This window comes from Chionomys nivalis, chromosome 6 (assembly GCF_950005125.1).
Source record: "Chionomys nivalis chromosome 6, mChiNiv1.1, whole genome shotgun sequence".
NCBI classification, from domain to species: domain Eukaryota; kingdom Metazoa; phylum Chordata; class Mammalia; order Rodentia; family Cricetidae; genus Chionomys; species Chionomys nivalis.
Genome location: NC_080091.1, coordinates 38,762,869 through 38,779,923, shown reverse-complemented (window position 1 = coordinate 38,779,923; position 17,055 = coordinate 38,762,869). Strand labels below are relative to the sequence as shown.

General features: G+C 44.4%; 2 protein-coding genes across 2 annotated transcripts in view; one reads left to right on the top strand and one right to left on the bottom strand.

The window, feature by feature from the left end:
- Nucleotides 1-17,055, bottom strand: part of Slc5a1 (solute carrier family 5 member 1) — a 74,452-nt gene that overhangs the window by 14,473 nt on the left and 42,924 nt on the right. Inside the window, exons 6-10 of the mRNA XM_057771199.1 lie at nt 5,196-5,301; nt 3,957-4,037; nt 2,227-2,447; nt 1,899-2,034; nt 49-156 (exon numbers count right to left, since the gene is read on the bottom strand). Coding sequence (XP_057627182.1) covers nt 49-156; nt 1,899-2,034; nt 2,227-2,447; nt 3,957-4,037; nt 5,196-5,301 — 652 coding nt within the window. The remainder of the gene's footprint in view (nt 1-48; nt 157-1,898; nt 2,035-2,226; nt 2,448-3,956; nt 4,038-5,195; nt 5,302-17,055) is intronic.
- LOC130875431 (nucleolin-like) lies at nt 13,256-15,699 on the top strand. The gene is given in 3 exon segments (XM_057771198.1): nt 13,256-14,237; nt 14,240-14,679; nt 14,681-15,699. Coding segments are annotated over 3 exon segments (2,142 nt in total). The 5' UTR covers nt 13,256-13,390; the 3' UTR covers nt 15,536-15,699.

The window sequence follows — 17,055 nt, the reverse complement described above, 5'->3', positions numbered from 1 at the left end:
AAGTCTAGGTGGAGCCTAAACCAAATTGACCTCCCAAGAAAGTCTCACCATTAGGCATGAGCTCCACCACCAAGGTTGGGTAGGCGATGTTGCTACAGCCAACTGAGGTGCCGCAGTACTTCTGACATTCCGAGGGGACGACACAGGCGATCTTGTCTAGAGAGAGATGAACGGGTGCATCAGTGAACTCCCATTGGGTAGCAATGGCTCTGATGGTTGCAGTATTTACCATAAAGCAACACTTCAAACAAGACATTCCTGCCCGGTACCCAGAAACAGCAGCAGGGAAAGAATGTTTCCCAGCTAAGACCTCTGTGCCATACATACCCTGGTCTGTTATCCCTGACACATCTGGATATTCCCACAGCAGAGAAACATGGTTCTTAGAGGACAGAAAGGAAACAGAGAAATAATCTGGAGGGAAGGGAGGAGGCACTGCCATCGACCTCAACAGCTTGATGACGAATATGAAGGTTATCTGTGACCCTGGTTTTCAGGGTTTTTTTTTTTTTTTGAACAGCTCTTAGACATATAATCAAATCCCTAGAAAACCAAGGTGACTCCCAAGATTTGAGAAATCTGGAGCAGTAATAAAGAAATAGACTGGAAGGAGAAGGGAACTAGATATAAAATCTTGGAGAAAATTCTAGAAACTTATATAGAATTTGGTTCAACAACATTTCTTAAATACTCATTTAGCACTGTACCACACAGCATCAATTCATATACTTATTATAAATAAATATATTTATTCTAAATAAATATATGCAGTAGCCATTAGGGTATGAGCTATTCCGTTTGCTCAACAGGTATCCTTCAGCATCCACATGTGAATTGTTTCTGGGTACTCTTTCCCCAGTGGATTACAAAGTCTGCAGAGGCTCAGCCCCTAATTAAACAGCATAGTGCCTGCTCTAACACACGCACATCCTCCCCTGAAGTCATCTGCAGGTTGCTTACAACCTAGAATAACCTAGAAGTGCTATGGAATTAGCTGTTGTTTTGAAAATTGAGAAGCAAAACTTACATATTTTCATTATAGGTGCAAATATTTTAATATTTTTCAATAGGTGGTTGGTTGAAGATCTACAGAGGTGTGAGTTATGAATATGGAAGGCAATTATATTTTCCTCATGGTGTACCAGCCAGCACAGGAATATGAGAGCCAAGCGGGGCGTGCCACCAAGGACAACACAGCCAATGCCTGCCAGCTATTCTGGCTTCATTTTGGGGGGTGCTTGCCAAACGGTCACTCTGTGGTGAACTGTTTACTTCTTGTTGTTATTTTGCATTTCAAAGCAGTTTTGATTCATAATAGCTAACCAAAAATTATTTGTACTCATAACAACAGGCCAGAAAAAGACCAAAGGTGAATCTGCCAAGGCGGGACACCTGGAAGGAAACAGGGCAGAGGGCACAGGGCCAGCAGCAACTGGCTGGGCCTTGGCATTAGAATTACAAAATAGATTATTAGACCCCACTACAGGCCTGGGGTCCAGGGTGCAGAACTGCAAGCGAGCAAACACTGTTCCTGGAGAGGGAACCTGGATGATGTCATGAGTGTGGGAGATTAGGAGAAAGAGAGGAGACAACTGTCAGTGTAAATGAGAGACCTGGTCCTCTCCTCCCCTCGTGGGCGCCAGAGATCAGTTCAGGTTGTCAGGCATGGCGACGAGCTCGCTATCAAACAACTTTAAGTTTTTAAAAAGAAAATAAATAGCAAATTGATTTTAAAACAAATAGGTAAAGACAACCCCAGGAATTCTGTGTCTCCAGTGTGCACACTGCCTGACACAGGCAACCCTGCCGCTTGGTAATCATGGCACAAAAGAAACGGAATGAAGGAACCGGAGAGCTTCCAAAGTCCGTTGGAACTAGCAAAGGAAAAAAGGAATTACCTGTGTATAAAATCCGGCTGACCATCCCTGTCATGACCATGAGGAACATGGGCAACAGCTTCAGATAACCACACATGGTACAGCCGGCCTTCACGTGAGACATGTTCTTAGCTGAGAGGCAGCGCTGCACGATGACCTGTCAGGAACATCCCAGTGAGAAGCTGTGCAGGCTGGGAATTCTGGGACCCCCTGACATGCCAGCTGCCCTGTTTTGGTCTTTAGCCTTGGTTCCCAGCAACCCACACCTTCTTCATTTTCAACCCCAACAGCCTGACAGGTGGGAGTCTCTGTCATGCACCCTGTCTGCTTCCATACCCAGACTGCATACCTGGTCTGTGCACCAGTACCACAGGGCGAGGATGGACAGGCCAAAGATGAGCCCAGGCCATGGAATGTCTCCTGTGATAGGATCTCTGAATATGTGGAAAGAGTCGGCCCTGGGAGTGTAACATTCTTTCTTGACGGTCATATTTCCATCAGAAATTATAGATGGGATGGCATTCATGTACTTCTCCATGAAGGCATCATATCCTCCTATTTCAGTGAAAGCTGAAACATTTGGAAAAAAAAAATACTGAAAAATTAACTCCTTGTCGTGATTTTATGTCTAGTATCTTTGACACCAAGAGAACACCAGCATAGGGAAACACCCATGATGTGTGGTTTGGAGTAAATGATCCTCCCTGTAGACCTCAGGCTTCTCATTTCTAAAAATGGGAGTGTTAACTGCCTCGCCTTCTTGGGAGACACTGGCATTTCAAAGCAACAACTTGCGGCAGTGCCCTGACCGCACACGGTCTGGAAAGGGAGGGGCCTCATTAAAGGAAGACTCGGCCCTGGACCACGTGCAGACTGTTGTTCTTCAAACCCCAGCTGTCTGCATGGTCTTTAGAACTCAGAACACAGAGTAAGGGACACACACTGGCCTTCTGGAGACTGGACACAGGCCGGACAGCTGGCCCAGGGATGCCTGGGAACGGAGCAGGGATCAGAATTTTGTCAGCTCCCATCTCAGTGCTGCCATCCTAGCCTGTGCTTGCTGACCCAGGGCCTGCGGGGGAAGCAAGTGAAAGTCCTTAGAAAGCTAAACTCTAGAGTGTAGACAAGAGTCTTTGAATGATGCTCAGAGGGTCCACTAAACATAAAAAAATATATATATATCTTCTATGTCCTCATGACAGCTAGGATTTCCAATGCTGTCTTTACAGACAAAGACAATTTCAAGAAATGATTAGAGAAGATGACAGTGAGTGAACAATTTTTAAATTTTGTCAAATGAAACACTAAAATGAAAAATCATCCATCACCAACAATGCATAAACATTGGCCTCTTAACATCACAGTGTGTGCAGGATATAGTTTCTGCATGCAAACACAGCCTGTGAATCTGCGTGACTTGCTGAGTCATTAGCTGTATTCATTTTTACCAAAGTTCTCTGCAAACACAGCACCATATTACCACAGGAGACCACTGAACCAAGCTATAGGGAGAGAACAGGGGGCAATTCAAGTATTCCTTGGGTCTGCTCCAACAAGGGTCCTACAGGGGGAAGGTGATCCCATAAGGATGGCCAGACAGGGCTGGGCCACTGCCCTGAGCTAGAGAGAGCGTTATGGGATATTTGTACACTGTGTGAGGATATATTGCTGTGATTGATTTAATAAAGAGTCTAATGACCAATATCTAAGCAAGAGAGATGGGTGGGATTTCTGGGGAGGAAAAGAGGAAGAGGAGGAGGAATCTTGGCACACGGATTATACAGAAAAAGTTGGACATACAAATTGGAGAGGAGGTTTTTTTAAAGTTACATAGTAGAGCATAGATTAATAAAACCAGATTAATTTAAGTTACAAGAGCTAGTTGGGGTCAAGCCTAAACTAAGATCAAGCTTTCATAATTAATAATAAGTCTCCATGTCATTATTTGGGAGCTGGCTGGTGGGACAGAGGAAGACTGGTTAAGTCAGAGCAGGCAGGCAGGCCAGCCAGACTTGCTCTGTCTTCTCAGAACTCTATACCTCTGCCCCCACCTGCTCAGCGAGCCCCAGCCCCACTTACCAAATCCAGTCAGGATACAAGACCCCACGAGCATGATTGCAGTCTGCAAGGCGTCCGTGTAAATCACCGCTGCCAGGCCCCCTAAGCAGGCAAACACAATAGATCACATGGAGCGCACGATGCCTGCCTGCTTCTTTTCCTACCCATCACCCTCTCTTCTCCATAGTGCCCCTTCTGAGAAGCTCCGCCCCCTGCCAGCACCGGCTTCCTGCCTTTCCTCCCAGGCTCTAATCCTGCTGCTCAGAATTTTTTCTGGCCTGCGCCTCTCAAGAAAATACCTACACGGCCTGGGAAAGGGAAGACACTTGTCTCTACCTGAGTGGAAAGGGAAGACACTTGTCTCTACCTGAGTGGAAAGTATTTGTTGTGAGCTTAATGCTAGGACAGAGCTCAAAAGAATGTTTGATCTTTTTGACTCTGTAATGGTAGAGATGGAAGCCAGGACTCACTCTCTCTCTCTCTCTCTCTCTCTCTCTCTCTCTCTCTCTCTCTCTCTCTCTCTCTGTCTCTCTCTCTCTCTCTGTCTCTCTCTCTCTCTCTGTCTCTCTCTCTCTCTCTCTCTCTCTGTGTGTGTGTGTGTGTACACATTCATGTGACAGACAAATGTGCCAACTGTAAATTACATTCCCAACCTCTCTAAGGAATGTCTCATCCTCAGGTACAGGGGGCGCCCAAGGAACGCAAGTCCCGCTGTGGCTCCTCCCTCTTCCTTTCTGCAAAGACCGCGTGTCTCTGCCATCCTCAAATCTTACTCTGAAACCTCTTTGTATATCTTTCGTTCACACAGAAATGGTTTCCAATCTAGTCACATTAAATCTAAGGCTCCCAAGGAACCCCGTACCTGTTTATCGCTCATGCTTTGTGTCTCCTCTCTGCCCGCTACTTCGCAGTACCCACCTGTTTGGTACCTGCATTCTCGCCTTGCTCCCGATCCCCGCCCCACCCATTCCTGCCACCATTCTCCCTTCCCTTACATTTTTTTCACCTGGCATACCTCTAATTGTCCTAGCTTTGCCACATTGCCCACAACCTTCAGGCTAAGCTCTCCCGAGCGCCTCTGAAAGGTTGTCCTGATGTTCCTCCTCCCAGCACGGGAGCTTTCACCGAACATTGACATGGCTTGCCGCGGAGACCAAGAAAATAGCCATTCTCAAACCCTCCCTCCTTTTCCCCTCGCAAGTCCAACCCTGCCTAACCCCGAGGCAGACTGGAGCTGCCGATTCGCTTGAATGGACTCACCTGTGATTGTATAAAGGGCGGTGATTGCTAGTAGGATAAAGATGGCCAGGTAGATGTCCAAGCCCAAGGCTAGGTTGATGAATATAGCTCCAGAGAAGATGTCTGCCTGCAAGGAGAGAAGCAAGGCATAGGCAGAAGTGAGAGGGGTCATCTGGTCACAGGGGCCATTCCTGGGTTCCCAAGCAAGCCACTTTGACCAAAGGCTGGAGAATTCAAGTCTATTCCTTATATCATGTTAATGAAGTCTGTTGCATCTCCCTTCCTCTTTTGGAGTGAAGTATATAAGCGTGTGAAAAATAAAAAAAGGCAAATTCCGTATTCACTGAATGTCCCTCCTGATGCTGTGCTGTGTTTTTTTCTCTTATTTATCTTATATCTCTGTTCCTTTTGCTTAATAATTCTAATCCTCGTGCGCCTACCCTGGAATGTAGGAGTTCTGTCGAAACTGGACTTAGATGGTGGGCAGCACAACATGGTGCTTTCGACATGCAAGCAACTGCTTATAAGTGTTGACTAATATTTGTCCTGTTTTTATGATGTGCTGCTTGTATCCAACATAGATAGAGGAAACTTTTGTGGTGAATTGAAAAATAACTAATACAAACTCTCCCTTTTATGAATCCTCTCCTTGGGACCCCCAAAATACCAGGATTCCTGCTAAGAACACCTTAGCTAACTGGACACAGCCAAGCAAACCCACCTTAGCGCTAACTGAATACAGCCAAGCAAACCCACCTTAGCGCTAACTGAATACAGGCAAGCAAGTCCACCTTAGCGCTAACGAATACAGTCGAGCAAGTCCACCTTAGCGCTAACTGAATACAGTCGAGCAAGTCCACCTTAACGCTAACTGAATACAGTCGAGCAAGTCCACCTTAGCGCTAACTGAATACAGCCGAGCAAGTCCACCTGGCCCGAGGGCTCTGGGTTTTGTTTTCAGTTCTTCCTATCTGCATCAATTTTCCATTTCCCTGTGGATTTTCCCCCTCTTCCTTTCCAGGGAATTTTACAGTTCACCTAGGCTTCCACGGGTGTGTATTATTTTGATACTAAAAAGTATTGACATTTACTCGTTTCTGCCTATGCTTTAGGGGTTGCAGTGGGACTGAGATTCTCGAGTCAGCTGCTGGACCCCACAAAGTTCTCCTAGTGGAAACAGAGCGTGCATTACTGTGTAAAGCGCAAACTGCCAAGGAAGGTTCAAATCTTGTGGTGTTACAAGATGAAAAGTTAAAACTTCAGCAACAGGAGATGGAGGGGTGGTTTAGCAGTTAAGAGAACTAACTGTTCTTCCAGAGACCCCATTTTCAATTCCCAGCATCCACATGGCAACTCACACCTCTCTGTAACTCCAGTTCCGGAGGAGATCCGATACCCATGGCAAAAACATCAATGCTCATAAAAATAAAATATTTAAGCCGGGCGGTGGTGGCGCACGCCTTTAATCCCAGCACTTGGGAGGCAGAGGCAGGCGGATCTCTATGAGTTCGAGACCAGCCTGGTCTACAAGAGCTAGTTCCAGGACAGGCTCCAAAACCACAGAGAAACCCTGTCTCAAAAAAATAAATAAATAAAATAAAATAAAATAAAATATTTAAGGGAAAAAAAAACAAAACTTCAAAAAAAATGGTGAATACTGAAAATGCAATGAAATAAAACGTTGAAAATTCTGAACTGAACGAGCCAAGCAGCCATTTGCAGAACCACGTGACCTCACTGGCACAGAGACTCACACACACATACACACACACACCGAAACTTAGGCTAAACACTGAGGGAAATGGTGGAGAAAGCAAAACAAGAATGCCAAGATTTATCAAAAGCCACACTGGAAAAGTGCAATTAGAAGCTGAAAGTTGAGTTTGCTCTTTTGTGACTGCGGAGGAAAAACAGATACAGTGAGTGGTTGGAAGAAAAGCATAAACTTCCTGGGCGAATCATGGAGAGCGAAGAAAGGATCGCTAATCAAGCTAAGATTAAACTACAGTGACCTGCAAAGGCTCAGAGAAGAGAAGCTCTTCGGGGAAACAAACTGAAGAGACTACAGGAGAGAGTGGAAGCCTCGGAGGCAAAGAACAGATTAGAAACAGATCAGATGGCTTTAAAGAGACAAAAGATTCCATCTGAAGACTGTACAATGCTTCAAAAATGACAAAAGGACAGACAGAGAAGACAAAATGAATTTCAAAGTCTCACTCTAGGTCCTAACACACCTCCAAAAGCGTCCATGAACCACTAACCGTCCTTGTCAGCCACTTCTCCTGGCCTGGAACTCTCTTTCCTTATACGCAGAAAGAGACGAGGCTTCTCTCTGATTCATAAAACATAAAGAGACCTAGAGAAGAACTAGAGAAACTCTGATCTCCCGGGGAATGGTGGAAGAAGGGGGTGAAGGCAGAGGCTTAACAAAGCACACAGTTCAACGTGTGGCATCCAGACACTTCATCATTGTCTGCCACAATCCAGGAACCACCTCAAGAAAGGTAAAGAGATGAGGAGAGGGAACCTGAAATGACCCTATCCTATACTGATGAATATCTTACATATCACCTTAGAACCTTCATCTGGCGATGGATCGAGGTAGAGACAGCGACTCAATTTGGAGCAACGGTCTAAGCTCTTAAGGTCCAAATGAGGAGCAGAAGGAGGGAGAACATGAGCAAGGAAATCAGGACCACGAGGGATACACCCACCCACTGTGACAGTGGATCTGATTTATTGGGAGCCCACCAAGGCCAGCTCGTCTGGGACTGAATAAGCATGGGTTGAAACTGGACTCTCTGAGCATGGCGGACAATGAAGGCTGATGAGAAGCCAAGGACAATGGCACTGGGTTTCGATCCTAATACATGGACTGGCTTTGTGGGAGCTTAGCCTGTTTAGACGCTCACCTTCCTGGACGTAGATAGAAGACCTTCGTCTTCCCGCAGGGCAGGGAATTTGGACTGCTCTTCAGTATCGAGAGGGAGGGGGAATGGTGTGGGGGGTGGAGAAGAGGAGTGGGGATAGGGGGAGGGGAGTGGGGGGAAGGGGCAATATTTGGGAGGAGGGGAGGGAAATGGGAAACGGGGAGCAGGTGGAAATATTAATTAAAAAAGAAAAAAAAAAAAAAGGTAAAGAGAACATGCTGTGCTGCCTACGCTCCAGAATCTGAGGATCATACAGATGAGAGGGGAGAGTGCTGAGAGCTTCAGAGATATCTAGAATATGTATTGACGGTGTAAAAAGTAAAGGAACTAGTTTATTAAGGAATCCAATTCTCAAATTATCCATTTTTACTTTGTTGAATGTTTCTGGCATTTTTCCTGAAATATGTCCATCTTGAATTCCTTTTTCCTCATCTTTGAGCTATGTGCTCATCAATAACAAGATCAGCCAACATTTGGTTTATTATATTCAAAAGTTATAAACCTCAAGATTTTTGGAAAAGACTACTTAAAAGTCTAAAAACACTTTAAAGTTTCTAAATATAAGCTCATTATAGAAATCTTTACTTTTTTAAAGTTGTGCACTTAGTTTATTAAATAACTTAATAAATATTTTTGTACTTCAGAAGTATTGATGTTTGTTTGGCTGTGTTTTCAAGGCTGATCGCTTTGTATCGATCAAGCAGCCAGCCAGGTTTGTTATTGTCATCCTCCTCATCATCGTCACCATCATCATCGTCATCATCCCGGGAGGGAGTCCCTCTCTCAGGCAGCAGCTGCCTGTAGTTCCTTGTCTAGGAGTGGGACCCCATGAGACCGATCCCCTTCTGTGTTAGCATTCTGTTTCAATGCTGCCATTGTTCCTGTCCTGTTTGTGCAGGCATTATACAGACAAACAAATACATGGATATATACATATATATGTCAAAAATAAGTTTTTAAAGACTATCAATATGAGCGTAGGGTGATTTGGAAGGGGTTGGAGAAAGAAGATTTGGGAGGTTCTGGGAGAAGAAATGGAAGGGGAAAGTGATGTGATTATATTTTAATTAAAAATGTATAAAAAGGCCATCCGTGCCTTCTCCCCCAGCCTGCCAAATGTAGCATGGGTACCACATCTGGTACCCTGGTCTATTCTAGTCAATCCTGCCTACACCAAAACCAACCTCCAAGCTTCCACCAGTCCCTGTCCTACCTACCACCCACCACAAGTCACATTCAACCTCTCCATCCAGCCAGACATCCCGCTTCCTTCCCAAGGTCTAGCCCCTGCGTTTCCCTGACCTCCCATCACATCTTCTTCTGAGCCCACCAGATCTATTCTGGATCCAGCATCTGGGGTCTAACCTCTGCGGACTGTACCATAAATGGTCTTGAGGCGTCTGCCAGTATCCTCCTCTCTACTTACTCTGAAAGTCACAGGCCTCTCGCATGCCATATCCAATCTTTCCAGCCAGATCTACACCCACACGCCAGGCATGGACGAGAAAGCCCGCCCTGACCATCAGCCTACCCCCTCTGTAAACCTGACCTTCCACCCAAGCCATTTGTAATCTCCAGGCCCAACCTGCAAGCACATGCTCTCCTCTGTCCAACCTGCTCTGTCCACATCAGAACTAACTACAGAAGTCCATACACCAGATGCCATTATAAAAATACAAACGATATGAAAGATTGAGCCAGTGTCTCCTATCCTCCACTCACCGTTCCTATAGAAAGATTCACCAGTGAGAGTTACCCAGATGAGTCCCGGGACACAGAATTGAAAAGAACAATCATAACTTCAGCAAAGAATTCAAGTTGAAAGAAAACACAAACAGTTCAATGAAATGAAGGAGAATATACACCTGTGTGGTGCTCAAGAAAACGCAAACATAAGGCTGATGGGAACGACAGAGACAATCGGGATGTGAGAACAGAATTCAGTGAGGAGACAGAAGCCCTGAGGACTGAAGATGAAACGTGACGATGGAACTGAAAACCCAACACCTCAACTAGGAACCTCACAGGGAAGGCTCGCGAGTACAGCGAATCAAGCAGAAGACAGGATATCAGGACTCAAAGAGTAAGCAGAGGATCTAGGCCAAATAAGCAAGGACTATGAATCTGAAGAAGAAAACAACACAGGAAATGTGAGGCCATGAAAAAAACCTTCAGATTATAGCCCAGATGGGCAAGAACCCAAGTCAATGGCATAGAGCAGACAGCTTCAGTCAGATCCTGGAAGGAAAGCTCCCCTAAGGAAGAAAGGCACACCCATATGGACACAAGATGCACAGAGAACAGCAAATCAACAAGAGCAGAAAGAAGATCCCCACAGCATAGCAGCGTAAAACACTAAAGCCACAGAACAAAGATGGTGTGTTCAAAGCTGAAAGAAAAAAATGCAAGTCACATATAAAGTCACACGTCAGAACCACAGCTGGATTCCCGGTGGAAATTTTGGCAAGTCAGCAGAGCCTGGAGCAACGCACTCCAAGTCCTAAAAGACTACTATGTTAACCCAAAATAATATACCCGGCAAAGCTATCTGCCATGACTGAAGGAGAAAGAAAAATTCCCCATGACATAAACAGCCTAAAAACTTTTATCCAACAAACCAAACCCAAGGAAAATGAGGAAGAAACGTGGGGAGGAGAGGAATGGGCACAGCAGCGAGACCACAGGAAGAAATCCCAGCCATGATTGTCAAAACACAAGCGAAACCTTGCTGCTATCCCAGCCTTCCTTCCCTCCCTGCATCTCTGTCAGTGTTGATACCTAGGAACTCTCTCTACCCAGGATCCCAGTGGCCACACCTGTAGGGACTTAGGTAGGCAAATCACACTGTCCTCCATACTGTCTCTCCATTCTCTCCCTCAGTCCAGTAACAACCTGCTAACAGGTGCCCATCCTCCACCTCAGCTCATTCAGCTCCTCCACCTCCTCATTCACCTCCTCCACCTCAGCTAATTCTCCTCCTCCACCTCAGCTAATTCTCCTCCTCCACCTCAGCTCATTCTCCTTTTCCACCTCAGCTCATTCTCCTTCTCCACCTCCTCATTCAGCTCCTCCACCTCCTCATTCACCTCCCCCAGCTCAGCTCATTCACCTCCCCCACCTCAGCTAATTCTCCTCCTCCACCTCAGCTAATTCTCCTCCTCCACCTCCTCATTCACCTCCTCCACCTTCTCATTCACCTCCTCCACCTCAGCTAATTCTCCTCCTCCACCTCAGCTAATTCTCCTCCTCCACCTCCTCATTCACCTCCCCCACCTCAGCTCATTCACCTCCTCCACCTCAGCTAATTCTCCTCCTCCTCCTCAGCTAATTCTCCTCCTCCACCTCCTCATTCACCTCCTCCATCCACCTAAGCTCCGTTCACTCTCCGTTTACTGGAGACTCCAACTCTGGGTTCAGACTCAGGTTCCTGCTAACACTTCCACTCCTGTCTCTCTGGACAATTCTCTGTCGTACTGAAACCTATTTTCAGGAACTCCCCTTCCCACCATACCTCCAACTCCTTCAAGGCCCCACTTACAGTCGTGAAGACATGATTTATAGTCATATGATTCCCCTTAGTGCTTTCCTGAAGCACCTCTCAGTCCTTTCCTTAGCCCACCTCTATTGCTTTCTGCTATCACCAACCATGCAGAGCACTCTGTACCAGAAAACTGCAGCCAGCACACTTCCCTAAAATGCAGAGAAGGAACAGAAACCAAGAACTGAAACACCCAACCAACTAATACAGGACCAGAAATCAACACAATTATCCCAATCGAATCATCCTAATCTAATCTAAGAGGCCTAGGGAAACAAGGAAGGCAATCCTAAGAGACAAGTTCATAGTGGTAAGTGCCTACATCAAAAACTTGGAGACACCTCATAATAGTAACTTAACAGCACACCTGAAAGCTCTAAAACAAAAGAAATCACACCCAAAGAAGTAGAGTCAAGAAGTCACCAAACTAAAAGCCAAAAACCAATACAATAGAAAGAAAAAAAGACAATACAAAGAATCAATGAAACAAGGAATTGGTCCTTTGATAAAATCAATAAGATTGGCAAACCTTTATTCAAATTCATAAAGGGAGGAGAGGAGAGAGAAGATCCAAATGAACAAAATTAGAGATGTAAAGGTGGACCTAACAACAGACACTGAGGAAATCCAGAGAGTCACGATGAGATGCTTTAAAAACCTGTATTCCGCCAAATTGGAAAACCCAAAAGAAAAGGATAATTTTCCCAGTGTGAACCACCTACCAAAGTTAAATCAAGATCAAATAAGCAATTTAAACAGAACTGTAATGCTCAGTGAAATTAAAAGCAGAATTTAAAAGTCTACCACCCTAAAAGGCCCAGGGACAGATGGTTTTAGTGAAGAATTTACCAGGCTTCAAAGAAGAGTTAATCTCAATACTCCTCAAATTATTCCATAGAATAGAAACAGAAGGAATATTTCCTAATTCTTTTACTGATGGAGGGGTTAATTTTATTGGTTAAATAAAGAAACTGTCTTAGCCCTTTAATAGGACAGAAAATTAGGTAGGCGTCTCAGACTCCGCGGGGGCCGCAGTGGCTCTGCGCGGATGATATAGATATAAATAATTTACATTGGTATAGATTTTAAGGTCAATTTTGTTATATGTATATGTATTTCTGATCTTGATTAAGGTATTATGATTGTGTAGTTCATTTAAAAATGTAATGTATAATTAGAAAATATAGGTTGCTACTGGATAATCATAAATAATAGTCAAGCTTGTAGTCATGTTAGTTAGATTTTCTAGATGTACATAGATATATTTCAGCTAGATAGGCATTCTTCATATCTTTCAAAGACTGCAAAATATGGCATTTAAATGTTTTAATAACTTAGGACTTTTCATGACAATGAGACACGTCTGCTCCTGGCAGCACCAATCTACTTCAAGAGAAAGATGGGCATTAAAGAGGCTCCTTATGGAGTTTGATAGCCATTTGGGCATGAAACTGCTCATGCCTGGACTGTTACATAAACTAGACACAAAGAACTCGCAGAAAAAGGACTGCTAAACTTGCCTAAAGGTGAGATGGTCTTTCGGGGTTCCTGACTCATGAAAGAGTCTGCGAGACATTCTACAGGACACAACAAAAAATGACTAAACTGACGCTAGCTGTAGCTGGCAGTCAGTCGTACGTGCTCCCGTGTCTTCAGTGCCCGCCGCTGCCGTCGAGTTCGCGTCGGTTCTCCCGGGCTCTTCTGAGCTGCCCACTCTACCGCACGCGCCGCCGCCGTCATCCGCCACCATGGTGAAGCTCGCAAAGGCCGGCAAAACCCACGGTGAATCCAAGAAAATGGCTCCTCCCCCAAAGGAAGTGGAAGAAGATAGTGAGGATGAAGAAATGTCAGAAGATGAAGAAGATGACAGCAGTGGAGAAGAGGAGGTTGTCATCCCTCAGAAAAAAGGCAAGAAGGCTACAACTCCAGCAAAGAAGGTAGTTGTTTTACAAACAAAAAAGGTTGCAGTTCCCACACCAGCTAAGAAAGCTGCTGTTACCCCAGGTAAAAAGGCAGCAGCCACACCAGCCAAGAAGGCAGTCACACCAGCCAAAGCAGTTGCAACACCTGGTAAGAAGGGAATCGCACAAGGAAAAGCATTGGTAGCAGCCTCTGGTAAAAAGGGAGCTGTCACACCAGCCAAGGGCGCTAAGAATGGTAAGAATGCGAAGAAGGAAGAGAGTGATGAAGATGAGGACGATGACGAGGACAATGACGACAGTGATGAGGATGAAGATGAGGAAGAAGAGGATGAATTTGAACCTCCAGTAGTGAAAGGAGGGAAGCCAGCAAAAGTAGCTGCTGCTGCTCCTGCTTCAGAGGATGAAGATGAGGAAGATGATGAGGACGATGATGATGATGAAGAAGAAGAAGATGATGACTCTGAGGAAGAAGCTATGGAGATCACATCTGCTAAAGGAAAGAAAGCTCCTGCAAAAGTTGTTCCTGTGAAAACCAAGGCTGTGGCTGAAGAGGATGATGAGGATGATGAAGATGATGAGGATGATGATGAAGAGGAGGAAGATGAAGAAGAGGATGATGAAGATGAAGAAGAGGAGGAAGAGCCTGTTAAAGTAGCACCTGGAAAAAGGAAGAAGGAATGACCAAGCAGAAAGAAGTCCCCGAAGCCAAGAAACAGAAAGTAGTGGAAGGCTCGGAATCAACAACACCTTACAATCTCTTCATTGGAAACCTTAATCCAAACAAGTCTGTTGCAGAATTAAAAGATGCCATCAGTGAACTTTTTGCTAAAAATGATCTTGCTGTTGTGGATGTCAGAACTGGTACAAATAGGAAATTTGGCTATGTGGACTTTGAATCTGCTGAAGACCAAGAAAAGGCCTTGGAACTCACTGGTTTAAAAGTGTTTGGCAATGAAATTAAACTAGAAAAACCAAAAGGAAGAGATAGTAAGAAAGTTCGAGCTGCAAGAACACTTTTAGCAAAAAACCTTTCATTCAACATCACTGAGGATGATCTAAAAGAAGCATTTGAAGATGCTGTGGAGATCAGAATGGTTACCCAAGATGGGAGTTGTAAAAGGGATTGCTTACATTGAATTTAAGTCTGAAGCTGATGCACAGAAAAACCTTGAAGAGAAGCAGGGGACAGAAATTGATGGGCGATCTGTTTCACTCTACTACACTGGGGAGAAAGGACAACAAAGGCAAGAAAGACCTGGAAAGAATAGCACTTGGAGTGGTGAATCAAAAACTTTGGTTTTAAGTAACCTTTCCTACAGTGCAACAGAAGAAACTCTTCAGGAGGTATTTGAGAAAGCAACTTTTATCAAAGTGCCCCAGAACCAACAAGGCAAATCTAAAGGGTATGCATTTATAGAATTTGCTTCATTTGAAGATGCTAAAGAAGCTTTAAGCTCCTGTAATAAAATGGAAATCGAGGGCAGAACAATCAGGCTGGAGTTACAAGGACCCAGGGGATCAGCTAATGCAAGAAGTCAGCCATCCAAAACTCTGTTTGTCAAAGGTCTTTCTGAAGATACCACTGAGGAGACCTTAAAAGAATCATTTGAGGGCTCTGTTCGTGCAAGAATCGTTACAGATCGGGAAACAGGTTCCTCTAAAGGGTTTGGTTTTGTAGATTTCAATAGTGAGGAAGATGCCAAAGCTGCCAAGGAGGCCATGGAAGATGGAGAAATTGATGGAAACAAAGTTACTTTGGACTGGGCCAAACCTAAGGGTGAGGGTGGCTTTGGTGGCCGAGGAGGAGGCAGAGGAGGTTTCGGAGGCCGCGGTGGTGGCAGAGGAGGAAGAAGCGGATTTGGCGGCAGAGGAGGCCGGGGAGGCTTTGGAGGTCGAGGAGGCTTCCGAGGTGGCAGAGGAGGAGGAGGGGGAGACTTCAAGCCACAAGGAAAGAAGACGAAGTTTGAATAATTCCTTCCATCCTAATATTTCCCGATTCATTTTAAAGAAAGGACTCTGGGGTTTTACACTGTTACCTGCTAAAAATGACAGAGCCTTTTAAGGACATTTCCAGAGGTTTTTTTTCCTACAGTCTTTTTTTTCTTTTTGCGTTGGGGTTGTAAAAGAATGTTTATCATGTTTTTTTTTTGTTTGTTTTTTGTCTTTTTTTTTTTTTGCTTCAGTGACTTTAGGACAAATTAAAAGTCCTAAGCTCTGGTGCCAGATTTGTACCTTCCTAAATGTTCCTTTTGGAATGATGCTTAAGAGCTCAGCAAGACCAACTCTTCTATTCAGACAGATTCTGAGTAGTGGGGATTTGAGGTGTGTTCTACTGCTTTCAAGAATTCCGGCTAAAAAAAGTGAAAATTAGTTTGAGGGGAGGAAGCACAGCAGTTTCTGAACTGGAAGGTTTGTTGAAGATGATGCATTTGCACCTCAGATGGTGGGTGTACTGGACAATTGGTGGTGAGAAACACATGGATCATTGCTGAGATGGCAGTAAAGTAAAGCCATACAAGAAAAAAAAAATGACTAAACTGTCTTTGGAATTTCCTGCTTGATAAAAATGTCTGCTGGATACTATGGGCCTAAAGGCTGAAGATGGATGCCCCAACGGTACAGAAAAACTTTGAGTAACTGTCCAGGCAGCGAGATGTCTCTGTCATTTCTAGAGTTTTGGATCTCTTGTTTGCTTAGGTAATATTATATCCTTCTGGAGTCTTTGATGGAGTTAAAGAATGGTTAGTTATAGTTATAGTTTTCCTTAGTTATGATAAAAGATAAAATAGATATAAATATTGTAACTTTAATTCTTGCTTGATAACTGTTTTGCTATATGTAATCTTACTATGTTAAAGTGAAAGCCTTTCTTTTTTGTTTAAACAGAAAGAAGGGGAAATGATGGAGGGGTTAATTTCATTGGTTAAATAAAGAAACTGCCTTAGCCCTTTAATAGGACAGAAAATTAGGTAGGCGGAGTAGACAGAAGAGAATGCTGGGAGAAAGAAGCCGAGTCAGGAGTCGCCATGATTCTCTCACTCCAGACAGACGCAGGTTAAGATCTTTCCTGGTAAGACAGCTCGTGGTGCTACACAGAATATTAGAAATGGGTTAGATCAATATGTAAGAGCTAGTCAATAAGAGTCTGGAGCTAATGGGCCAGGCAGTGATTAAAAGAATACAGTTTCCGTGTAATTATTTTGGGGCATAAGCCATGCGGGTGGCAGGGTGCCGGGGACGCAGCCCCGCAGCTAGATATTACAACATTTTACAAGGCCATGGTTGCTCTGATACCTAAACAACATAAGTAAGACTCAAGAAAGAAAGAGAATTATAGAAAGTTTTCCCTTATGAACATAGATGCAAAATTCTCAATAAGTACTTGCCAACTGAATCAAAGAACACATTGAAATGATTGCCCACTGTGATCAAGTAGACGTCATCTCAGAGACACAGGGATGGGTTCACATATGATAACAATAAACGTAATC